Raw genomic sequence first — 27,208 nt, forward strand, 5'->3', positions numbered from 1 at the left:
ATGCTACAAAACATATTAAGTAGTCATGAGGCTTAACAGCATTATAAACTGTACAGCAAATGAAAGTGATAGATTATAATTTAGTTAATGTATTTACAATCAAAACATCATATAGGTCATGCAAAATTATCCTTCCAACACCCACCTATAAAAGTCTATTAAACAGTCATCTTGTAAAAAGCTTTACATTATAAAGCAAAATTACATGCACATAAAACACCTAATTTACTCATTTAAACTCTATGCCCAAGGCTAAAGTTCACTAAACCTCAGTTTGGTCTTGGAAAGAGCAGCCTCCAAGGGGCCTGTTGGACTGAGTACAGGAACTAACTATGGTCTCAACAGATGCCAGGCTGAAGAGTTTCTTTTGAGTTACACATTTTAAAACACATTTTAGTGTAACGTCTGGTTGTCACACTGAATGCAGGCTACTTTCTCAAAACCCATTTCCCTGTCCATAAACCAAGTCCATCTATGATAATTTTTGAATAAAACAGTGAACTCAGATAAAGCTATTATTTTCCCCCAAAAAGAAAAAGAAAAACACGAAATTCCGGTTTCGACAACCTATTTTTTGCAATGTGGGATCTTTTTCAAAGAGTTCCTTGCTGGATCGCCTCATTTACCCCCCAAAGAACCCCATAATCACATTTTAAGAGACTGTGCCCTTATCCATTCCATATGGCCGGCACGATCCAGGCCAAGCTTTCACTGTGACCTTTTAAAGAGACAAAGAAGCAAAGTACTATCTAGAAACAGAAACACTGCAGTTTTACTGAGTGAAATTAGCAAAACCGACCTGAAACTCACCACTTCAAAACTTGACAGCATATAAATAACAAAAACAAAGGAGATTTCCTTTGCAGCCCGGGTTCTTGAAGAGAAGTTCAAGACTGATGTTTTCTATGTCTTTTTTTTTTTTAATTAAAAAAAAAAAAAAAAAAAGGCAGCAGACCTGAAGGCGACTTCCCCTGAAATTGTATTATTTTCTCTTCCCCTACCCCCGCCCCCCTAAGCGGGGGAAGGGCAGAAATAAACGTCTAGAAGAGTAGCCATGGGAGAGGGGGTAAAAAAAAAAAAAAAAATCACAATTCGAAAAACAACATATATGGTTTGTAAAATGTCTAACCTCAGAGAACCGGGTTTTCGATGGGGGAGGAGGGGAGAGTGGGAAGTAGGGAGGAGGGAGAAGATAAAATTGATCTGACAAGTGATTCGTTGGGGGGAAAATCGTAAAAACAAAGCAAAACCCGTTATGAGCTGTACACTGTGGTGATGCTGGGGAGGCGAGGTGGTGACTGAGGATTCTCTTAAAAAGAAAAAAGAAAAAAAAATCACTGCGGACAAGGTCTCCAGAAAGGGAAAAAAGGGTCCTCTCGCTCCCTCCCTCCCTCCTGCTCGCTCGGGTTCTTCAGTGTGAGGACAGAAAGTCTACTTCTGGCTGTCACTTGCAATATTATTCTCCAATAACCCCGGAGAACGCAGAGAGGGGAAGGCCACCTCGCCTCCCTTCCAATCGCCCCCACCCCTTCCCCAACAATTGCGACTAATTATTAACAAACCTTAAACTTTCTTCCCACAGCCTCGCAACCCCAACGAGGGCATCTACCGGGGGACAGCGAGGGTGGGGGGCAGAAGGTCGCGGAAAGAACCCCGGAAAGGCACTGAAATGCCACTTTTGATTCGGCCCTCGCTAATAGCAGCCCCGAGGACCCTCTCCCAGCCCATTGACGCGGGGCTGCGAGCGCCTGGGGAGCCGAGTGAGTAGGGAAAGAGAAAGAGGATTTGGGGGGAGGGGGAGGGAATCAGAAGGCACCCCCAGCCACCTCCACCGCCTCAGCAGCAACAAACTCCCCGCCCCCTCCCCCCAAAAAGTCGCCAAGCTCTCACTCAGCCAGAGTCCGAGGTAAACAACGAGCACCACAATAGCACTAGGACTTGGGGGGAAAAGAAACCCGGAAACCCCAACAAAACTGATGAGGAGTTTCCCGAAATGCAAGAGGGGGTGGGAAGCGTCCTCTGGAGTCGCCCCGGCTTTATGCTCGGTCCCCGGGCTGGGCTAGAGGGCGGCTGTTGCTGTTGTTGTGACGAGGCCGGTTGTTGCTGGGTGGCACAGGGAGAGGTGTGTGTGTGCGTGTTTGTGTGTGTGTGCGTGCGTGTGAGCGCGAGTCCCCGGACGGGGCTGCTTCTCTCTCTCTCCCTCGCTCGCTCTCGCTCGCTCTCCCCCGCGCTGCCGTCTCTGCCCCCATTAAATTATTAGTTGACTCATCCCGGCCGCTGTCGCCGCCGCCGCCGTGCCCAGCTCGGCTCCGCGCGTCCGCCCGGGCTGCAGCCCTCTACGCCGCTGTTCCTGCCGCTGCTGCTGCTGCCGCTGCTGCCGCCGCCGCCGCTGTGGCTGCCTCTTCTTCCTCCTCCTCATTTTAATACAAAATCACCCCGCTCGCAGCCCCAGCCCCGAGCACGCAGCCTCCTCCCGGCCGCCCGCCGCCGCCCCGAGCCCTTCCCCAGCGGGGCCGGCTCATCCGCCGCGTCCCGGGAGCGGGAGCGAGCGAGAAAGTGGCGGCGGCGGCAGCGGAGGAGGAGGGGGGGAGGGAGAGGAGGAGGAAGGGGGTGCGGAGCGGAGGAGGAAGGCGGCGGGGCGGGGGGGGGCAGGGTGCAAGGAGAAGGCGGAATAGGGATGGGGATTAAAACCCGGGCTGGAGGGCCGGGATTGGGGGAGGGGGCGGGGGCGGCGAGTTAAAAAGCAGAAAGACAAGTAACTAGTGAATGAGTGAGGGAAGGGGTGGGGGGGGGGAGCGCACGATTTCCGGCCCCGGGCGCGCAAGAATTTGTAATGAGCTTGATTAGAGTGAGGCGGCCCGACATTTATTACACACAATACCGAGAATAACAGGGCGCCGCGCGAGGGCCAGCGCCGGCCGCCGCCAGGCGCGCAGGGGAGGGCGCGGAGGGGAGGGGAGAGGGGGCTTCCCTGGCAGCGGCCGCCTCGGCGGGGAGGGGAGCGTGCGGCGCGCTGGCGGCAGGGGCAGGTGTGCGAGAGTGAGCGGGGCGGGAGGAGGGGCGCGACTGGCGGGGGGCGGGGGGCGGGGGGCGGGGGTGGGGGGAGAAAGTGCCACGGAGGAGGGGGCGAGGGCCAGGGGGGAAAACTAACCAACCACCCACGCGCGCAAAAACCACAGAAAGGAGTATGTCGGGAGCGTCGCGGGCGGGCACCCGAGGGACAGGCCAGGCAGGGAGGGCGCCCTGGCCCCGCGGGAGACGGGCCCGGGCGTGCAGGTGACAGGCACGGAGTACTGAGGTAGGGGCACTTCAGGAAGTGGCTGAAGGGGACAATCGGGAGGTAGATCTCTACGGAGAAGAGCAAAGGGTACAGAAACCATTGCGCAGGAATAAAGGCCGGGGGCCCTGAAAAGCTCTCGCGAATATTTATCCTCAAAGGAGGTTGAATCCCAAACTATTAAGAGCCGACGTTAAAAAAAAAAAAGATAAGAGCTTTCCGTATCTAAACAGTTCAAAACTCTCTCACTTCTGAGCCATAAAACACACTGGAGGAAGAAATACCTGGCCCATAGTGGCCAAGTCAAACAAAATTTGGGTCATTTGAAAGAGATGTAACTTGTTATCACAAAGGAGAAGACGCCACCATTCCTAAATTAATTTATACCGGGTGAAAGAAAAGTTTGGGGTGGTAAATGCATCTGTCGTAGCAATAAATGCTTCTGTAATCTAGGGTAAGTTACCCAGTTAGATTAATGGTCATTAGCACAGAAGTATGATCCTCTTATTTAGATAATCTATTACATACAGTTCCTCTAAAAGTGAAGAACATTACAATCTCATTCACAACAGAGATGCAGCGTTTACTGCTTGGGTTTCAATACTAACATCTTAGAACCCTGAAGGCAGTTAATCATTAAACAAAAACAAAAATGTTGTAAGAATTATTTTTCAGAATACACTGGTAGGGAAAAGAGAAAAATCAGTCAGATAAACATTTTGTTACACATAAAAAAGCAACAAGTTAGCACAAGTACAGAGATAAGAAGGAAATATGCAAATTAAGCTCTTTAAAGCTACCAATACAGTCTTAGAGACACTGTTTACATTAGAAATCTAAGAAAAGCAGAAGGTAAAGCGGGAGATAAAGTATAGGAAATAATGGCCTCCTGGGGAGAACAAGTTTGGGAGAAACAATGAAAATAGATCAGTCTAATGGCACCCAAGTTTCACCCACAAACCGGAAAGGTTAGTCAAAATCCAGGAAGGCAACCGTGAATGTTGGCACATATAAACCCAAGCCTTGATCCAAAGGAAGAACATGTGATAACAAAACAAAACACAACATCAAAAACAAGAAAATATAAAGCAATCTTAACCAAAAAGCCCAAATGATACCACATTTTAAAAAGCTGAAACATGGGGAAATATGTAGTAGGATTTTTTTAATTGAAGTATAAGAATCAATAAGGAAAAATACAAACATGGCAAAAATGTAGCAGGGTGTCCAAATTGGTATTGTGGATGGAAGTACTTAAGCTTATTTTAGGAAGATATTTGATATTTAATAGAAAAACATAGATATCCAGTTATCATCAATAATCTCTATGGCAATGATTTTTGCAATGATATGTTAAATTAGGAATTTCCAAGATGTATATATTAAGAGTTGCTTCAAACTGGTGATGCCTGACATTTTTCCCTGAAACCTGCTTGGTTTTCAGTAGGAACAGTGCATTCTAGTATCACGCTGTGCAAATTTACAAATAGTAGCATTAGAAAATAGTATTTTTAGAAAATAGAAAAACTATAGTAGACTACAAAACAAAATTTATCTATGCAACTTAAGCTCAAGTGAAGTATTTTAAAAAAAGGAAATAAAAGTCATTGGATAATACAGAACTTGAGCAGAGAAAAGAAGACTAAAAAGGGCTACTGAATATGTCAATTTTAAAACACAGTGGAATAAAATATTGTAAATATATGTTTATCCTATCATTTACACAAATAATACAAGACAAATAGATCCTGATTGCCTTAGTCTCCTAATGATTTGGCCAATACTGATGTAACAAATGGGAATTGAAATAATAATTTTAAAATTTGAATAGCACCTTTTATCCAGGTATTACAAGCGAATTCTTAAACACAACCTCAGAATATAATAAGAATGGACATGGCCTTAGAAAATGATAAAATAAATGATAGAGACTTCTAATGATGACTTTATTATAAAGAATACCAATATAGTACAATTTTGTACATATTCTCATACACACACACACACACATATATACTAATTTTCCTTCAAGTACATTCTTTATTTCAGAACTATTTAAGAAATGACACAAGGAGGTTTATGTCCTCCAAGTGGTACATTACATTGATGAACTTCTTCATTATATAGTATCTCCCTCTTTAGCACACTTGTTGTAACAAGTGTGCTAAAGAGCATTGGCCAATGTAAACCCAGGTTAAAATAAAGAAGAAGAAGGATTAATAGGAAAATACCACCCTCCAAGGCATATGTGAGGATAAACTATTATGTTGGAGGGGGGAAAAACATCAATTTATTCTAATATAGGCCTCTTATATTTGGCAATAAAGATACAAGCAAGTATAGAAAAAAAAGTTAGACTTAATAAATCTAGCTATCAAAATAGAAAACCTCAGGAACATGAAATATTACAGGTCAAATACATGAACTATTTAACATGCGGATGTACAGTGAAAACAGAGTGCATCAATTTTTTAATCACATAAGAAGGGATTCAAACTGGCTACACAAAGGTAACAAAGATAAAATATTATATAAGATACACAAGATTTTTTTTTTAATTTAATAATGAAAGGACTACTGCATATTTCACATGGCACCATATTTAGATAAATATGCAGGCAGATATCTGAAAGCATTCAAACACATTCAGAGTTCTGAATAGCATGTACATTTGTAATAAACAGAGAAAGCAGTTAGAATTTGAAGGCTTTTAAGATATGGCAACTTCGCAAGTGACTGTGTTAGCAAAGCAATGCTTACCACCATAGCACTTTCTAAGGACATGTTTTGTTTTGTTTTATTTTTTCATCTTTTTAAATTCAAATACAGTTGGCTATCTCTCTACACTCTTAGAGCAGCACAATTTACGTAGCATATTGCTCTTTTTATCATGTCAACTCTTTGTTTTTTGGCTTTAGCTGCAGGTGGTGTTTTCCATATATGATTTCTGGGAATATGGTGTGTTGGCCATATAAGGATGTCTATTTGAGCCATATGTTTTGCTGTCATGTGTCTCATTTTGTCTGTCTGGAATGTCAGGACTGATTTCCACATCGTTTCTTGAATGGACCAAATACAAATTTGTAAGAACAGAGAGGAAAAAGCTGGGGCTGGAACTCAAACAACTTTGTCAAAACATATATTGGAGAGGAAATGCAATATCCTGTAAACATTTGCACCCTTCTTCTCACATCTTATCTGTGACTGACATCATCACAACTGCACAATTTAGGAGAGAATCTACTTGATGAAGTTCAGAAGTTTGCAGTATATGTGGATGCATGAAGCTCAATCAAACAGACCCCACATCTTTGGAGGTCACGGCATGGCAAATGTTAGCTCCCCCACTCTGAGATCCCTGGGTCCAGCCTTGAACTTGGGGAAGGGAAGGTGCTTTTCTTGCTTAAAGAATAAATGGAATTCTGATTAAGCTTTCTGACTAATCTCACAAGAAGGTATGGCCCCCATTTCTTACAGCCTTTCATTGCTCCTTTTTAACAGTCATCACAGTCTTAGTCTATTAACAACTTGGGTAATTATTAACTTAATATATGTTTCGCATACTAGACTATAAGCCCTATGAGAGCACACTGTCTTGCTCACTACCATATTACCAGGAATTCATACACCGGCCTTGCAATATTTACACTATGAATAAATAAATGAGAGCAAAAAGCTGATGGTTTCACTTGCAACCAGCCTCCACCACTAAATGCAAGGATAATTCCTTTTAGAGTTTGCAGGAGTGAGGAGGTGGTAACCTGTGAGAGAAAGGTGGCTATAACATTTAAATTTGAATTCACTGAAATTAAATAAAATTTACAATTTAGTTCCTTAGTCACAATTCATATGTTCAATAGCCTCATGTGACTAGTGGCCATTGTGTTGGATAATGTAGATTACAGAACACCGCCACCCAGATGGCACTTATCTAGAGAACTTCTATAAAGGACAACTTAAGTAAATCCAAGACCTAGCCAGGAAGAGTCTTAGAGGTGCTGAATGGCCAAATTGAAATCAGTTTCCATTTTAGAATTAGCCCAGAGATCTGTAAAGTTGCATGGAATAAGGCTTGTGTGCTGCCACAAACAAATTTAAGACAACTTTCTAGACATGTCTGTATTTGAAAGGGTACTATTGTACATTTGGAATTCTATGCATTTACCTCAAATGCTGCTTTCCATGAACATTTAAATAGCTCATAGGTGAAGTTAAAAACCACAGGGTCATTTCCCACCCTCATTCCCACCCCTGAATTAAATAAGCACAGTTGCCATTAGAAATGGCTCTTTCGGAAGCTTTAAAGTGGTACCTACTCAAACTGTGGGGGAGGGAAGGGTGTTCCAGATACCAAACAAACAATGTTGTACTGCAGAGAACAACAGCAAAAGGCTTGAATATGTTTCGGGGAGATAAAAGAGAAATGGTAATGGACTTTAAATATGGGGCTTAAGGTCTCCTGTTTTTGTTTTTTCCCTAATAAGTGAGGCTTCAGTTATAGCCAGACTGATAATGATCAAAAGTTATTTCCTGATTGCTTGGTGGTGGGTGTGAATACCCACTGGTAGTTTGTGATATGGGCTTTAATAGGCAGGGGTCATTATTAAAACTGAGCAAAGAAAAGCCAATGTGTAAGCTAGTTTGGGGAGTGACGAATAAGGGAAATGAACAGCCATTATAGATGGCTTCTGGAACTTGACAGGGTATCTGGGTCTTTTACCCAGAAATAACATTTTTAGCAAAAATTTATTGAGCAGAATTTTTTGAAAGCTACCTCTCCTTCCTTAGGTGCCAGTATGGTATGAAACATAACCTTGACAAGGCACGATGGTACTAATCCCACCAAAACTGGTATCTTGATCTAGACTCGCATCCAAAATTGAGTAGGGATGGGAAGGCCTCCTGTCATTGCTGTTGATCCTCCAGTGTTGATATCACTGCTGAAGTAATTAACCGTTTTAGGTTGCCATATCTTTCCCCCATTGCTTCTGGAGTGACCTTCCTCCCTCTTCTCACCTGGGGACCTCCCTTCTGCCATATCCTTTAATAGGCAGCTTGACTGCACCTCTTGTGTCTGAATCCTTCTCCAGCTTTCAGTTACTTCCTTTGATGTTCCTTCACACTATTGGTCCTTCAGTGGGATATTCTGTATCTACCTGTCTGCTCCTCCAAACTGCAAGTCTGTAAGCATTCTGAGGGTATACTTATGTCTGTGTTCCTGGAGTTTCTCACACTGTCATCACAGGAAAAGGAATCCAAGAACAGTTCCTATGAGAGAGTACAAGACAGATTCTTGCAATCTTAGGAAGTAAAGCCAGGTGCCAGTATCGGAAGTAGGCTCAGTGGCTTCCCAAATTTGCTGCACATCGTCATGACCTGAGGAGCTCTTTCAACAATCCAGATGTCCAGGCTGCACCCCACTGAAAAGAAAAAAATCAGAATGGCCAAGAGTGGGAGCCAGGCATTTAGTTATTTAGAGCTCCCCAAGGTGGTTCTCATGTACAGCCAGGTTTGACATCTACTTTAAGTAGATTAATATTAGTAGTAACATTAGTATTTAAGTAGATAACATTAAGTTCATGTTTTGGAGACACGAAGTCAAATATACCTGCTAGGACATCTTCAAAGTGAGTTTTTTAACCCAATCCTGGAGTCACTTGCAAAAGTTAAGGCTGTTCTAGGAACCAGCCCTTGTCCCCAATTTAAGGAATATATGTGCAGGCAAGCCACTTGTATCAAACTAACAAACACAAAAAGGTGACAGCAAGGTATTAGATCACTGATTTGGTGAAACAGGGATGGTGTGTGAGGAACCACGATAAATTAGCATTTGGGCACTTGCTTGAGATTTACTGAGGTGCCAGAAATCCTGTGCAGGTATATGATTTATCATTACAGACATAAGTGACTAACCACAAAATTACACGTGGGAAGTAAAACTCTAAAACCAGTCTATTATTTACTGGAGCCAGAACCATCCTGGTTTCCTCTAAGTCTTTTTTCAACGTAGATGAGCAAGAAGTTTTCTCCCTGAAAATTTCAACCTTGAGTAAGTTTCCCCTTGAACTGTTGAAAACTTCCACTTATCTCCAGGCTAACTTTTGCACATAAGCAGAACTGAAGTCCTCATATTGTCCACGCCAAGGAGCCAATGGCAGGGCACCACGGCCCCCTCAGCTGTGCCATACTCTCCCGGAAGCTCAGGGGATTTTAATCTCAGTGAAGTCAAACAGCAACCATTCCTAATCAACCTTTAGCCAAGACAGATCAACTAAATCTTCTTAGGGATGTGAATGTTATTGCTAATCTTTCTTGGCTTAATTGGAGGGAGGAAGAGCTTGAAGTTACAATAGACCTGAATGTTTGTCCAGGTCCTTTCTGGGGAGTATCAGCCAAAGGCAGCACCCAATACTGTACTGCAATCCACACAGCCACAAGGCACCGGACCAGGGTTGTCCATTAGGAAAGAAAGCCACCTCCAGAAACCACTATATCACACCCTGCACAATGACTAAATGCCACTATGATGCTTGAAATGTGCTGCAGCAAAGGAGAAGCTGAATAGAAAAACTAAAGTACTTTCTTTTGGGATGATAGAAAAGATCTGGAAGCAGAGTGTGGTGATGGCTGCACAACAGTGTGGTTGTAATTAATGCCACTGAATTGTACCATTAAAAAATTGTCCAATAGAACATTTTATGTTATGTATCTTTTACTCTGATAAAATAACTAAAAACAAAACCAAACAATAAAAAACTAAAGGAAAACAATCTTTCATATATTCCTAAAAATTGGCAGATATATATTGTCATGAAAGTATCATGCCAAGCAGAAAAACAATGAGCTACAACATACCGAACAAACCTCTTCTCACCGCCAACCTTCCATTGCTTTGTCCTTAACCGCCAACAGCCACGGTCCAGTCTATGCTAGATAATTAATTCATATGATGAATACCTGACCCAAGGATAATTAACATGGATTGGTAATTAGAGACCAAGATCCCACCCAAAGTAGGTAATTTGATGGTCCTCTGATGCAAGAAAATGGTTCTCTTTTCAGATTTTATTCTATTCTATGGCATGTTAGCAAAAGCAGAGAAAGAAACATAGACAAAAACAAACAAGTAAGAGTACTATAAGTCCAAAAACTCTTTTTGGATGTTTTCAAATGAGTGAAAATTAACTATACTCATGAAATAGTAGACCCTCCCAATTAAACAGCATGTAAGAGTGTCAAACACTTGTGCACAGTACGGCTACAGATGTGCAGCAACGCTACAAATGTGGTCAGTGTAATAATTTCTCAATTGTCTCTGGATAAAGACTTTAGATTCTATTTTTGAAAGTAAATGAACAGAACTTTTTGGCTATAAAGAGCCCAAAAGGCTTTCAAATTTATCAGTCACTTTCAAGTGACAGCAATTAGGATTATTTACCTAATGCAATAATATCTAATATCATCTTTTTCCATACAGTGGTGTCTGTATTCTGTTTCCTATCATCTATTCTTACTGATTTTATATTAGAGATTTTTATATTAATGATGGAATTGTTAGTGTATTAGAAGTTCAAGTATAAATTTGGTCTCACTGAATTCATACCTAACCCTATGTATTTTTCTGGTGGATGCATGCCTAAGGAATAGGAATGGTGAAGCCAAATTAAAATTACATATTTATTATGTATAAAATCATAAATAAAATACTAAAAAAATTGTTGCACAGTACAGCTGTTGCTAGGGCATATCCAGTTACCTATTTTGTAGTTGCCTCTTAACTAGTGTGTTTATTGTGGGATTTAATTCATTAGACAACTAACATGGACTATAAATGCACATGCAAATTTCCAGCTGATATTAAGCAAAAAGTTGATAAATAATGCTACAGTATAACTTTAAAAACAGAACTAGTGAGCCTCGAGGCTATTTTTTAATCATTTATTTTTATTTATTCTGTAAAGACTATTTTCATTTGTATTGTTTTATATATATATAAATACACTTGGGAGAGAAACAAACAGCATATTTATGAAAAATTTTGATGGGGACCAGCTTGTAACTGTTTTGAGACTGTACTGCTTTAAAGATGGACAATACCCACTTTTCTATTTTTCTACAACTGAAAAAAAGCCACAGATTCACATTATACTTACTGAAAATTAAACTTATCTCTTCATTGAAGCAATAAGGCTCTCAAAAATAAGTTTTTAGTTCACTTTGCACAAAGGGGTTTTGTCACGAAGAATTTACAATATTGTAAGCAAAGGCATCTTTATGGCTGGCATATGCCGCAGTTTAGAATATAAACCAAATCTTGGGGCATTCTCAATAGGTTTGGGAAATCCAATTGTTTAGCCAACATCCAAGTATGAATAAACATATATCCAATATACATGTAGCATAACATAATATATGTTCACAGATAACATTTGTTCAGCATAGGATACTACACCATTTAACACTAGTCTACCACAGTTTTCACCAAAAATTCTTTAAAACCCAGAATTAGTGTCACACCTCTAAGAAAAATGACAGTGGGAAGAGTAGTGGAGAAAAGGCAAGGAACCAAGATTTGAGTCTTGCTTCTTCCTTTTTACAAGCCCACTGAGTGACCCTTCATAAGTCTGGCAGAACCACATTATGTATGTATAAAGTGCTGGAAAAGAATCTGATCATCTTTAAGACCACATAAAAATTCTCTGACCTCAAATATGATTTTAAAAAATCAAGTTCACTTTAAAGAGAACGGAAAGATATAAGGAAATTTCTCACACGCTGCATTAGATGTTTATCTCTATGTAAGAGACAGGTGTCAAACAAACAAATAAGAAAAAAAAAAAACCACCAAGGCAAAGAGAAACTTTAACTCACCAGATTCCATCTGTTACATTTGAATTCATGCATAATTGATTATCCATGACTGGTAAGTTCTTTTCTCACTAGCCGACCACAGTTTTCTAAACATTAAGTATTAAATCACTACTAAAGTAGACTACATTTTAGAAACAGCAAGGGCAGAATAAGAATATTTTAAATGAAAAATTACATGCCGGTTAATAATAATACAGCTGACCTATGTTTAAGGGAGAGAAATTTTAATCATGTGCATATTAAATATTAATAGCCTATTCTGTTATTGTTATAATAAGGTTAAGTAGGCTTCTCCAGGCTTAAGGAAAGAGGGAGAAATAGGAATGCATAATGTTGCAAAAAGATACAGAGACGGGAGACAGACATAAGGAAAATGTGTCAACAATAAACAAGAGGAAATGAGAAAGAAGGAAAAGATGAAGGTGGAAACTAATCTCTATGTGTCATTATGACTGCCAGAGTACTGGCAAAGAAGCAACATCCTTTTATTTCAATTTTAATCATTTCTGAATTTTAATACCCGGCTCCTTTTGTAATTCTCCTGGCATTCCCCATATGCCTCCATCCCAGCCAAAACACCAGTGTAAATTAAATGGCAGGCAACCACACCACTGATGTAGCCTCCCCAAAGAACCTACCAGGTGACCAAAAGCAAAAAAAGGTATGTCTACCTTACATCCCTGAGGACCTCTAGCCAATTAACTGGCTGAATGTTCCTTACTTTCTTTAATTTTGAAAACAGGGATAGTGGTTAGGTAATCTAACCACTAGATAGAGAATCATTAAAAAAAATAAAGCAAGCCAGTAGTAATACAATAATCAGTGACCATCAGGGCCTGGAAAAATGAGTTTGCTCTCACTGGCACTAAGGAGCATCACATGATTATTTAATTACAGCTCTAATTTTTGTCTCGTGGATGGCAACATATCAACAATTAATAGGGCAAATAGAGGAGACTGTTTTTAAAGAGACAGAATGTGCATGATAATGTAATAGGTCACACAGCAGTGTACTGCTTGAGGAATACTTCCTTTTGAGGAACTAAATAGGTCTGTCTTGCAAATAGCTCCATACAGGTCTCAAAAAGAAAATAAATTTAAAAAGCAAGACTGTTTTTAAAATAACTTCCACTGAACTTTTCAGAATGTTTTAGATGCATTTCTATTGCAACTCCAGCATCAATTTTAAGGAATGGAGTGAAATCTTTGTTAATACAAAAACCCTAAATCTAAAATAGTTTTTTAAAATGTATATAGCTAAATGAAAAATTTCTTTTTAAGCAATAATCATGACAGATATTTCTTCAGTAAAGAACAGGTAGAAGTCCGTAGCACTTTTGGTCCTATGATATCAGGAAGACCATTATTACATGGGTAACCTAACTGCAAGGACCTTAGGGGAGCTCTCTCTGTTGACTGCAGTACATACAGTCTGTTACTGCACCAAACACCAAAGGACCATGAACATAAACTGAGATTCTTCACCTAATCCTGAAGGTCAGAGACAATGAGGATAAAACAAACCCTGGTGTGCTATTGTCAAAAAATGACAGGGCACATAGTTAGAGAAGAAAAACATTCAATTATCCAGAAAACTGGGACATGTGTAGATTATGTGTTCATATAACCCCAGCAAAAAGAGAAAATTAGAGAAAAAAAGTCTCTCTTCCATTGAATCATTCTCAGTACAAGCTAAATTCACTATTTTATTATTAGTTTAGCAAATCTTTAATGAGTGCTCACTATACAAGGCAAAGGATGCTAACTGTGGAGTTTCTCCTACTTTATAGAACACAACAGACATGTATCTTACACTGAGTTTCTTTTTTGTAGTCTTTTAATACCTTTAGAAATAAATAACAGCAGCACCTAAAAATTTATAAAGTGGAAATATTAGTGGACTTTAAAGTGCTATATAGTACAAGGTTACAAGGTCTACATATCCAAATTAACCGGGGGGAATTCAAATAGTTAACCAATTTAGTAGCATTGTCTAAATAAGGCTAAGCCCAGCTTTAAACTCTAGTTCCAGTCACCTTTGTTCTGCCATGACAGAAACCAAAGCAAAACCAAGGGCTGAAGTTTGGAAAAGGAAATAGAACTACCTCTGTGATCAAGTGCTCAAGTGTATCTTAAATATCAGGTTATAGAGAATTATAAGAAAACCCAACTTGGCTAAAAAAAAAAAAAAAACAGTGACTGAAATCATTCCGCAAAAAGAAATAGGAAGAGGTGCTAAATCAACTCAATAAGCTTTTAATGGCTCATGTTGGCCAAAGTCATCAGAACATAAGAAAATGTAGGCGTCTCAAAATACAATGTGGGAAAGCTAAAATTGCTGAGGGGCAACAATTTTTAATGCCACTGGCAAAAGTGACCAAGTCAATAACAATTACAAAGAAAGAAAAATAGAAAAAAGAAGAAAAAATTGTATAGCCCATGAAAAGTTTTAAAATTAAGTGGTAGTAGAAAACATTCTGATGATTCTGGACCAAAAACCTGACTCTATACATTCTAAAAGAATATTTTTTAAAGAGTCTAGCAAGTAGCAGCTTGCATGTAAGAGTATACATCATTCTTTTTTTAACATGACTGTTAATATACAGTTAACATGTCTCAGAAAAGGCTGTAATTAACTGTCTACTGCTCTAATAACACTAATAAGCATACAGTATTATTAAAATACAATGACTCCATACAAAATAAGGCTGTCACTTTTTTTAACTTTTAAGATAAGGTTCTAAATTGTTTTGAGTCCTCTTAAGACATCCAAAAGAGAGCTCATCTTTGAGAATTTTTTTTTAAATAGTTATTAAAATATTGTTCTGTCCTCCACATTCTGGAGAAATCTGTCTAACATTAAACAGGACCTCCAGGTATCATTTCAACTGGTGAAAATACAATGGAAAAACACCTGGACTATTTTATCAATTCTATGTAACCTTTTAAAATTTAAAATGTAAGCAGTTTAATTTAGTTCTTCCTTCACTGATAAAAACATTTTATCAGTGAATGGGGAAAGGTTTGCTATATCAAGAATCACAAAGCCCTGTTGTTAATCCCCAAAGATTTCCATCCTCTGGTTCACTGGAACAGGAAAACTCAATTGCATTCAACATCAAACAGCTAATTATGGATACGCTCTATTCAAAATATTCTCCATTTCAAAAGATATCTGCATATACTAGGTTCTATTTTCTTTATAGTAATTATCACAATAAAATATTTATAACATAAAACCTCTTTTACCTTAAAGTCCTTAACATTATAAACATTAAAAGGCCAAATTGTCATTTACAGGCTCTTAACGGCATATCTGAAGCCATTGAGGAAGACTAGAAAGGAACCTCTAGCAATCAACTCTACCAAATGCCTGACTTCCTGGAAAACAGCATCTGAAGAATTCCCTCTCACACAGATTGCCACCTTTTCTTTAAATATCTCAAGGAAAGAGAGTCTAATAATTTCCCCTGGGAGCTGCCTACCATATTTCACCACCCAAAGAAGAATGCCTACTGAAGAATTTTTGTTGGTATCTGGTCCCAAATCATCTCTAGCTGAGAAAAAGCAACATCCCAACACAGAGATCTCTCCAAACACTAAACGCCGGTCTCTCCTCCCTCTGGTCATAGCCCTGATTCTCCATATGAAACTGATAGGAACTTTTTTTGGCACTTACCCTCTAAATATCAGAGGCTGCTCTCCAAATCCGGCCCTACAGGAGAGCTCTCAAAAAGTAGTCTTTGGTGAGGTGACAATGACGAAGTCCTCTCTGGCACTGCTAGCAAGGCAGAAGCATCCCCAAATGAGGTGTTACCAGTTGCCTGTGAAGCAGCTGGACCATTACTGCAGTTCTGAGGGTGCGTCACAAATCAGGTCATAGCTCTGGGTAGAGTCCACCCACTTCACCGGGTACAACGCCCTCCACTTCCTGCACACCTGCGGGGAAGGGGTATGGAGGAGGGGGCGGCCAGTGCAGGTCCACAGACATTCTAGTAAAAGCACTACCAGGTGCAGCCTGACATCTGCTTCTTCTGTAAGCATTTCGGCTTCATTTGGGGGACCTGCACCCCGAGGTACTCAAAAATTTGTGCAACAATAAGCGGGCTCTAAAATGAGTGATGAGTGTAATAAAATATCGCAGAGTTAAATGTTTTATCTAGCAAGATCTTTTCTCCACTGGAAACTGAACCAACTCTTAATTTTTGATTACAAGATACTTCACTACCAAATGTCAAATAACTGGACTGAATAAATTTCAGCAGAATCTAGGGACATAAATGCTGGGGTACCAGTTAACTAATTTTCACCTCTCGTAACTAAACTAGATCATTGCATAAACTGAATTATATCCTTGAAAGTCCATTGAAAGAGGTGATTAGAATTTCTATTATGAACCTTCAGACAGCAACAACTGTGGAAGTGATACAGAATAACTTGAAAGAATAAAAATAGGCCAATATGCTGGAGAAATGCTCTGCTACTAAATCTCACCCTGAATATATATACACACAATCTGTATCTATTTACTCTGAAATGAAATATCTGATCTTAAAAAAGACTTTAAAAAAATAAACAGCAAAAGGTACCGTTGGCATAAGTTCAAAAGTACTAAATAATGTGTGTTAATGTGTTGATCACACTCTATGAAGACATCAAGTTTAAATAGACTTACCATTGAGAACAGCACTTAGGAACGATATATAAATTACCATCGTAGACACTTTTTCTTTGGTATAGTGAAGAGGAAGAACCTTGTGTAACAGATTTGATTTCCATGCTGTATTAAGACCACATTCTGCTCTGATGTCAATGGAATATGTGATTACTGATTGACAACTGTGTGTAGATGATGGTGTAAGAGCTACTTACAGAACGTAAGTGAAAATAAGCATTTTCTTAAGTTAATCCTAAATTTAAGAATTCAACTTCCACAGTATTTTGATGTTTCCAGGGGTCTTGAAAAAAGAAGGGACTTTTAAAAAGAAAACAACAAATGCATTTAGAATTATTCTTATAAGAAAGTTGAAATCTCTCTTAAGGCTGGCATATTAACAAGAAGACAAACATAGGGGGGCGAGAATATTTTCAGGGGAAAACTAACAGTATCAATGGATCGATCGATCGATCGATGAACCCCACTTTGTACTCACATTAGCAGATCTCCATTAACAACTGAAACATTCCATCTAAGCCTTGGAAGGTACCACCCTTTATCAAAGTTACTCCCTAAGAATTAAGATAATTTAAGTAATCTACTTGGAACTTTGCAGAAAGTTAATTTAGCAAACACAAACTTCAATGTGTTTGAACATATTTGTCCTGAGGTTGCTCTAAGATGACTATTTTAAGTGGCATGCAGGCTCTTTGGGAGTTTTGATGTTACAGCTGAGGTATGTAAAGTAAAAGTGCATAGCATTGCTTTCAGCTGGTTCTCAAACGACAGAAAGAAGATGATATTACTCCTCTTTAAAGTTTTGTCACTGGTAAATGATAAGAGAAACTCCTCTCGACCCCTACCCCCAACCAGGAAGAGTCTGAAGCCCTGGATTATAGTACAGGTAGATATTAAAATGGAGACAGAGGCGTTATTTAGTGGTGACAGGAATATAAATACGTGCACTAACCTATAAACTGGTATTTACTTCAGGAAGGTAAGTAATATTTTTCCTCTGATTGCTGAGCTGTCAGTTTAATGCAGCGTAAATAAACAGTAGGTGCCTGCTAGCTCGAAGTAGGAAGTGTTCATTCCACACGAGGAACAGATTACTGAAGCCTGATGCTCATCATGGTGAAACATAACTTTCATTTTACCAGAAAATACACCCTACCGTGGATGATTTTTCGTGCCTGATCTTTTAATTAACTTAACTCTGTTCTGTCAAAAGGTAAACCAATTTGTTAAAATCATCCCAGAGTTTTGGAGTTTGAAAAGCAAATCGATTTGAAAAGCAAGAATAAGGACTCTTCTGTAATCTGATCACAAATGCTAAAAATGAATACTAAATACAATAAGCAGAAACTGGACAAAACTAAAACAAAGTACATATTTAAATATAGAATTTAATCATCTGAGTTACTAGATTTACTCAAAAATCTTCCTCCTTTGCCAGTTAAAAGCAACTGGCACCTTTAATATTTCACAACATTGTGCTACTTAGGTCCGTTTAGTATGTAAGCTTTTTCTGCTGTCTGAAATATCTAAAAGTAAACCATTAACAAAAACCAAATCACACTCTCTAATTCTAATAGAAATATCACTGAACTCTCCTGAGAGAAGTGTCAACTTTGAAGATCAAATGATGACACCCTTCCTAACAGCATTCATGTAAAATGTGGGTCTCTTCCCATTTTCTATATACCACAAAGCTATGACGGTATATAGTGCAACTAATTTTTTCCTTCTACACAAGTATTTAGCAAAATCTTTCATGGCATTATTTAAAATGGGAGCTCATCTTAAAAAGGACAGAAGGCAATTTGGGGAGGTTTCTATTTAAAATACAGACAAATTCTGATAATTAAACAGTGGACTGTAAAGGAAAAAGAGAGGCTTAAAAATAATATTTTTGCATTCAATAACAACATGTCTAGACATGGTCTGAAGATTGATTCAGTCATATGCATTTATTTCATATACTTCATGAATCCCAAGTACTAATATAAGAGTCATCCAAGACAACACGTCTTGGAAGAAATGATTTGTTTGTGTAAAGGGCATATCAGTGTATGGCCCTCTTGGAAATTTACAGAGCAGCTGAAAAACCACTAGAGTGCTTTATAGAGTCCCTGCTGTATATCTATGTTGTGTTTAGCTTAATAGTGTTCGTAACCAAAAGATTTTTACAATAATGAGGAACAGGTGCCTGTCACCTGACCTTTTAGGCCTAATTTACAATCCATAACCTGTCACATGAAAAAATAATTGAAAATCTCCTTCAGATATTTGAGTCTTTGCTAATTCAATGTAGTCTTTCTTAACCATCACTCAGCATACCATAGCTTATTCAGTCACACGTTCATATATCTGGCAACAGGCTTGTCTGCAGAAATAAACCAATACTCATTTTGTCGTTCTTGTTTAGGATGCTGGGAGACAAAAGAACTACTTTTGTAGATTATCAACCGAAGAATATATTAATTTATTACAACAACTAAACAAAAGGCATTCCTTGTGAATACTTTTACATACAAAGAACTATTATTTATTACATATTTCAGCTTGTGGGAAAACGAGGAATGCATTGATTCTGGAAATAACTATTCAGACTTTTAGAAGTTCTTTAGGTCTTCTTTCTCTATCTCTTTTTTTCCCCTTCTCCCCCTTGCTCTCCCCACCCCCAACCCACACACATTTTAAGGCACTAGTACTTTAGGAGGGAAATCCCTATCTGTTCTTTCTTCATCCATCATTTGTATTCCTTTTTCAGAAAGGAATACAAAATTGAGCAGTGATTTTTGTTTCTCCTGTATAATCTTGTTACACGTAGCCATACTCAAATTTAACAATGCTTTGTATTTTATAGCTACTGTTTACATATTATGTATTACATATGACTGAACAACTCTACATTTAATATATTGTTTCCATTAGAAAAGCTATAAAATAATAAGTGTCAAATGGAGATGAAGAATAAACATGCCTGGTATATTTATAAAATTCAGAGTCACTTAAAATGTGCACAAATAGGATACATATTTTGCTATTGTTACATTTTACATAGTATACACAAGGTCTAAAGTGTATTTAATAATGTGCCTAACCAAGTTAATTAAAGTATTTATGTCTGGTGACTGTGTTAAACACTTGGAGAGGTAGTGAAAGATACAGCCAGTTACTTCTGCTAACTAAAGTTGAAATTATGCACTTACTATAACCTTTTCTAACAATGTGAGAAAAACAGAGTAAATATATTAAATTTGTTTCACAACAGATGCTTAGGTTGTTAATATTTAAGATGCCTATTCATGCTATTCCTGTCTGCACATTTGTCAAAAATGTAAGCTTGAATGCTAATGTTTGCCAGCAGACTGGAGCAGCCAGTATATGAATGTACTACTGTTCTACTAAAATAATATGCAATAGAAATAAAGGACTGCTGCTAAATCATAGCATTGATTTACCCCACAGCAGATTAAAGGTTTTTAGAGGAAACACCTCAACCTTGGCGTTTTCCAGTATTAAAGTACGGTTTTTGTAGTTGTTGTTTGCTTCTGCAGCTACGTTTTACCATAGAATAAATCTTACAGTCCTGACACCTCAGAAAAATCCACTTTAGGTAGGGTGTAAATTTCAATAAAGTTTCAACCGCAGGAGTTACTTCCTCAGTAGCACAAACACTGTAGATTTTAGGGACTGCTTGGGACAAAACCTGACACCTACCAGTCCACATTCACTCATTTCTTACCCTTCCTCTGTCTTCTTGAAAAAGTCAGGTCCCTGGCCGCCAAGGATGCAAGCAGGGAACCCCAGCCATCCGGGTAGAATGGTTTTTCTCCTGAGAATAGGACGTCTTTCTGATTTCCCTGTCTCTTAATACAACCGTGTAGAGTCCAAGTCTTATATTTGCCTGGAAATCTGGAATGCCGCGAGGGAAAGTTCGCTGAGGAAGGGCGCAGAGGTCAAAGTTGCCAACCAGGCCACTTTGAGAGGCGATCCTGGGGTTGACACTATTAAGTGAGATTTGCAACGCCCCAGTGGAGGTCCCGGCCAAGACCTCTAGCAAGAGCCCTAAGCCCCTTCTCCTTCTTCTGGGGTCATCCCCAGAGTCCTGCTCTGTGCAGTTCCCCGGCACACGCGTGTCACTCCCCGTACCTGCCACCTGCCTGCTTTGTGCCTCTTACGGTGGTTGCCAAAACCCACGCTCCGCCGCCCCGAGAGCCTCCGCAGTGAAGCGCTCGGAGAAGGCCGCCACGCTCGGATCAGGACCGCAGGAGGGAGACACGGTGCAGACCCGAGGCCGTACCTGTGATGTCTTGGTCCTGCTAAAAGGGCAGCACCTCTTCCTGCCTCCAGGCCCGCTCCAAACCCACAGTCACTCCAGAAGCCCCTTCAGGACCGACCTCACTACCGCCAGCGAGGGCTCGAAATGCGGAGTGCCGCGGCTTTCAAAATCCCGGCTCCAACTTAAGCGCCCGGGCGCCCGAGTGTTCCCGGGATGGAGAAGTTGCCACTAACTTCTAGGCCCCTCTCCGCCGCCGCTCCCAACCAGCTGCGCGGGCGGGGGGCGGAGGAAGGAGGAGATGGACCGGGGAAGGATGCTGAGCTTACTAGCGATCCGGCGGGGAACGTTTCCACTCCCCCTCCTACTCCGCCGGGCACCCTTCTGCCAACCCAGCTCCGGGGTGCACAGAGAGGCTTTCTTTCCCTTCTCCCGTTTGCTTCCTTTGGTCTTTTCCGCTCCCCTTTCCTCTTCCAAGAAGGGTGATACTGAGGACCTGAAGGAGTTTGTTCCGCCAGGGTCTGCCGGGCAGGTGTGGAGGGTGCCCACACTCTGGGAGAGAGAATGAATGGCATCTCCAAGTCCCCCATCCCGGGTGCTCTCCCACGCTCGACCGGCCCACCCCTCCCGGGTTCGGCTGCGCACGAAGAGAAGGGGCTCGGAAGACCCTTGCCTCCGGACGTCCACGAGAGGGGAGCCGCGCTGCCCCAACAAGGGGCGCCGTGGGTGGGTGCTACAGAGAAGTTTGGATCGATTCCGAAAAAAAAGAGAGAGATGAAAGAGCAAGAATAGGGGGGAAAAGAGAGGCAAAGGAGCAGAACTCACTCAGGCATGGGCGTTGGGGGCGGCGGTGGCTGTCGAGTGCGGGCCCGCGACCAGGAACAGCTCCCCGGGCGGGCGCGTCGGACTTCCGAGGCGGCGGCTTCTGCCTCTTGTGCCGCCGCCGCCGGAGCTGCGGCTGCCGCGGAAGTTAATTGCAACTTGACTTCAAGTTGTCTTCTTTCCCCATCCGAAGTGGGCGTTTAAAGGGGAGAGCGAGGCGAGGAGCGAGCTAGCGAGCGCGCGGGGCCGAGGGAAGGAAGGGGGGGGAGGGAGAGGATGTTAACGGGGGGGGGGAGGGGAGGGGGCGGCGGCGGGGGCGGGAGGGGGAAGGGGCCGGCGGGAGCTGCTCTCCGCTCGGCGGTCGCCGCGCCCGCAGTCTGGAGGCGCACCGGAGCAGCCGGGGCGCCCCCCGCGGGAGCCCGCAGCTCCCCGGGGCGCGCATCCAGCCGCGGCTCCTTCGGCTGGGCACGCTGCGCCCGGGGGCTCAGCAGACCCCGCGTCGCCGCCGCTCCCGAGCTTGTGCGACGCGGGCTGGCCGGCGGGGCGGCGAGGGCCCGGCCCGCCTCCCCAGCGCCCGCCCCGGCTTCTCCCCCTGGCGGTGGAGCCTCGGCGGCCGCCGGCTACACTGAGCGCGCTGGAGCCCGAGCCGAGCCGAGCCCGAGCCGCTGCCGCCGCCGCCGCGCGCCGCTCCCAGGCTCCCTCCCAGCGCGCCGGCCGGGGTGTGGGGGGCGGCGGGCCGGAGGGACGAGGGCGGGCGAGAGGCGCGCGCTGGGATTGGCGCCGAAGACCGGACCCTCAGATGCTAGGGGTAAGTGTGGGCGCCTGGGAGTACGCTTAGGGGTGCGCGGCGCGGTTCTCGGCGCGGTTCTCGACGCCCACCAACCCTGCCCCCTCACCTCTCCCGGGCCCCCACCACGCGCACCCCTCCTCTTGCCGCCTGCGGCTTCCTCTTGTTGTTCGTTGTTTGGCTGGGCTTTTTTTTTGGGGGGGGGTGATTGTAGTGTGTGTGCCAGCAGAGGAGGAAGTCAGGTGAGAGGGCCCTACGCACCCCCCCCAAACACAGCCCGCGTGGGGTGTATCGCTCCCCACTAGGGGCATGTGGGCCAGTTTTTTTTTTTTTTTTCTCTCGTCAATGTTCGGTCGAGACGATCTCTCCTAGGGGGCCTCCTTCCCTTACAGCCTGCTCTGTCCATCTTCTTCCACCCCACCCTCGCCCTTCTCAGCACCCATCCAAGAGTGCTGCACCCCAACTGAGGAACACGTGGTGGAAGGAGAAGAAGGGGGGCCCTCTTGCAGATCCCCACCCCTCGCCTCTGCCTGTTTGTTTAAAATATGTATCCTCCCGTCGGCAGCTGTCCACTGGGAAAAGACTCTGAACTGAGAGGTCCAGTTTCTTCTGGAAGCAAAGGGTGCAAGTGATGCGAATTTAATGACAGGGAGCTGGCGGAGGAGAGGGGCAAGGGAACCCGCCCAGAAGGTGACTGAAAGTCCGAAACCCCCTGCAACAGCAGAGTGACTTGGAGGTTCAGGACCCCAGGCTAAGGAGAAGTGAGAACTCCATCAACTTTGCCCCTCTCTTCGTGCCATCCTCCACCCCCACCCCGCTCGTGGGAAGCTGACACGTCTTTTGTTTTGTGTTGTGTCGTCTTGGGGAAATTTGCATTGAGTATGACAACAGAAAATTACTACTGTTTACTCAAAGTTAAGGGGATTGCAAAAAGGAAAAACAGTCTACTTTTTTTTCTTCGTGTGTGTGTGTGTGTGTGTGTGTAGTTGTTAGGTTCATAGCTTGAACTGCAAAACGTCAGTTTGTAACAATAAGGACTGTAGAGCCGCCTCGGTGTATTTTTAGAAGCTGCACTTTCTTGAGTTCCTTTCACACAAGGCTTGCTCTCTCATTAAGTCCCCATACCTAATTGTATTTAGAGAGAAGGAAACTATGGAAGCAGGAGGGAGATTGCTAAGATCTCCATCCCGCCAGCGCAGAGCACTGTTTGCAGTGAAGTTCCTGGAAAGTGACTGTGGGCTGAGAATTCAGTTTTTCCTAAAAGCTCTGTTAGGTCCTCTTCTGTCAGATGTCTATGAATAAAGCACGCTGGGAAAATCCTCATATTCCGTGCAGTCTTATTTTATCTTTTACACAGTGGTTGATTCTACTTTCAAGTCCTGGTAACAGCACATCAACTGTGCTGTATTTTTGTGTGGTTTTTCTAAATAAAGGAGGATAGCACAAGTATTCATGCTGCTTTCTGATATACCAGTTCTTTCCTATCAGTGGTATTGGATCCACTGGAATGTCCATCTTTTTCAGTTGATTATCGTTTTCTGCAAAGGCAACAATTCCAAAGATATAAAAAGTTTATGAATTAGTGTTATTTTAGTGAACTCGTCCCTCGTTTCTAAGACACAAGTGCCCACTTCAGCTCCTCGTTCTACGAAGCAAAGCAAAAAGGTATCAATGCCATGGGCAAAACAAAACACAAGTTTTCCCTCCTGGACCACTTTCTGTGTCCATAGATCCAAGAGACCCCAAATCTTCTGCCTTACTTTACCAAAATGCTCAATTGCCTAACTAGTACCAATATCTCCATCTGGGAATGACATCAGGTTTGGAATGGAAAGAAAAAATTCTGTGTCTTTTTAATTAGTGCTTATTAGCAATTTCTTATAGCAGGCAGCTGATTCTCTAGTTCTGAAAGGCTGAAGTGAAGCTTAACAGAAATTGAAATACAAAAAAAAAAAAGATCAATTTTTTTCTTCCTTACACACTCTTATTTCCCTTATACACTCTTACTTATTTCCCAGAAATATCAACTAAATCCCCCAAATCTAAAGTGTGATATTCTCCCCTGCATTAAACCAAAAGAACATTTTCCCCAACCTTTTGAATTTGCTTTTTATCCCCTAAATAGTCTTGAACAGAGAGCTCACAGGCTCTATTATAGTACAGAATTATGTAATGATGCGTACAGTGCATTAAGTAACATAACTTGATAAACTCTTTTGTAAACCTTGCCCCCTGGCACATAGTAGGAATACATTAAATACTTACTGAATTAAGATGTTAATGAAATATTGTAATTGGCCACAAATTCAATAGTACTAGGATAAGCCTTTTTTTTTTTTTTCCGGAAGAAAAAGGTATTTTGCCTTAAAGTTATTAGGGTAATATATTTCTGCTCCTAGATTTTTTTTTAACAAGTCCAAATCTGATTTAAATGGTTGAAAGACAAGTAAATATGAAACATATCAAATGGTCAAAAATAATAAATAGGGTCAAAGCTGATTATTTTCCTGTGGGGAATAGAAGACAAATATTGCCTACTAAATAGTGTCAGAAAGATGGAAAGGAGAGCTAAAACAGCATTGGCCTTCAATGAGTTTATTTGGTGGCCAGATGACATCAAAATGCGAAAAAACAACTTAATAGGTCTGTAAATAGATTAAATCCAAAGAACATTTGAGAAAATAGATTTTTTTTTTTCTTTTCTAGATGAGAGGAAGTACCCATCCTGAAGTTCCTGGTTGGAATGTATTTTTGAAGTTGATTTGTCAAGTCAAACCTTTAGGGGCTATCAAGGCAAACACCTTAAGTGAAGGGGAACTCACCACTTAAACCTACCTCAAGGTAGAGATTTTATCTACAGAAGAGTTACTACAGGGTAAAGTTCAATGTATATTGTTTGTATAAATGAGGAGTATCCTAAGTAGTTCATTCCATCTTTATACTTTATACCTTATTACATTTTTAAAAATTGAACAAAATTGACACAGACTTCCCTAAAACTTTTAACCCTAAAACTCATAAATCCTATAAACCCTAAAACTTCCAACCATTAGTCTTAGTTCTGCCACGCAGAGCAAATATGTTCTATTAGTCAGGAGAGGGATTTTGTGTCAGAATAACAAACAATTCGAATGTTTAGTGATCTACAGTGACAGAAGTTGTTTTCTTGGTTGTGTTGAGTCCCCTGCAAGTCAGCTTGTCTGTTGCATGTCTCCTCATTCAGGGTCCCAGGCTGATAGAACAGTCACCATCCTGAGTGTTTCATGTTGCTATGGGAAAAATAAAGATCATTCAGAGTGTGTCTGGCTGGCATTTAAATTCTGTAGCCAGAAGTAACTCACATTATTTGGGCTCACAACTCATTGGCCAGGACAAGTTGCATGGTTCTATAGAATCATCACAGTGAGGCCAGATAGTGCAGCCTACCTTGCGCCCTAAAGTAGAGAGCTATGGTGCACAGCTTTTAAGGACTAACATACTCTTAGTGACCCTTGAGCACTGATATCCTCCAGCTCAACAATCCCATCCTTCTCCTTTGTGGCCTAAATATTTCATTCTTCAAGGTAAACACTGCTGGAGAGGCCACCAAATTATAGGGAGACATGCATGCTGTGACTTTTTTCACCATCTCTTCTCTCTTTGAATGCAGCCCTACAATCCCACCCCTTCCCCCCAAATTGCACTGCCCTGTCAATTTTAAGCCACTCTTTATGTATTTCCTAAATTATATGTATTTTATTTTTTCAAGACTTGTTTTCCGAGAAAGGGTACCATGAACAGGAACTTTTGAGAAGTGTTATCTGGGGGGAAAAATAGTGTTATCTAAAGATGTCATGATCATTATCAGATTTTGAAATGTTGTCTTGAATAGTTACTTCCCTTATTTTAAACATCAAAATTTTGCAACACAAATAAAAAACTTTCATGAAAGTATTCATTCATTCACTTATCTATCTTTTTGTTCACTCAATAAATACTCGCTTATTCATGCCAGATACTCTATTAAGGACTGTGTATATGGAGATGGTCAAGAGTTCTTTTCAAGAAACACATTTTCAAACTGGGCTCACAGAAGGAAAAGCCACTGCAATGCCAATAGAAGCACAAAGTGCTACAGGAACATGTGGGAAGAAGCAAATAACTCTGGCGGGATTTAGGAAAGTTGCATAGAAGAATTGAACTAAGTGCTGAGGATAAATGAGTCTCTTCTAGGCAAAAAAAAAAAAAAAAGGAAGATAGAGGCTATTACAATCAGAGAGACTAATATAAGGAAAGGCACTGAGGATGTCCAAGCTTGCTGTTAAGGGAACTACCAGGAACTCGGTGGGGCTGGAACATGAGATCTTTGGGAAGGATGAAATCAAGCAACTACAAACTAAGAACCTTGCAGACAAGCTGTATCCTGTCTGTCGGACTGCAAATTCTGTCTACTCTAGGCCAAGCATGGAAACAAGTGAGCAAAGCAGACCAAGTTGAGACCATAAGCAGCGTGAAAACCGTGGCAATCCT

At 41.5% G+C, this 27,208-nt stretch overlaps 2 protein-coding genes across 7 annotated transcripts in view; one reads left to right on the plus strand and one right to left on the minus strand.

The window, feature by feature from the left end:
- Positions 1-22,177, minus strand: part of SATB1 (SATB homeobox 1) — a 99,483-nt gene extending 77,306 nt beyond the window's left edge. For 2 of the 6 annotated variants that reach the window (XM_004773527.3, XM_004773526.3), the window contains exon 1: positions 811-2,596. The gene's annotated coding sequence lies outside the window, so the exon portion shown is untranslated. Of the gene's footprint in view, positions 1-799; positions 2,598-15,827; positions 16,549-21,915 lie in introns of those variants that run through there. The other 4 variants (XM_045088948.1, XM_045088949.1, XM_045088947.1 and 1 more) reach the window with 4 other exon arrangements.
- Positions 21,922-26,959, plus strand: LOC101671200 (proline-rich proteoglycan 2-like). The gene is made up of 3 exons (XM_045088138.1): positions 21,922-22,081; positions 22,236-22,720; positions 25,406-26,959. Exons 1-3 carry the CDS (start codon positions 21,922-21,924, stop codon positions 25,526-25,528), a joined length of 768 nt encoding a protein of 255 aa, XP_044944073.1. The 3' UTR covers positions 25,529-26,959.
- The last annotated feature ends 249 nt before the right edge of the window (positions 26,960-27,208 follow it).

This window comes from Mustela putorius, unplaced genomic scaffold (assembly GCF_011764305.1).
Source record: "Mustela putorius furo isolate JIRA1106 unplaced genomic scaffold, ASM1176430v1.1 tig00003834_pilon_pilon_pilon, whole genome shotgun sequence".
NCBI classification, from domain to species: Eukaryota; Metazoa; Chordata; class Mammalia; order Carnivora; family Mustelidae; genus Mustela; species Mustela putorius.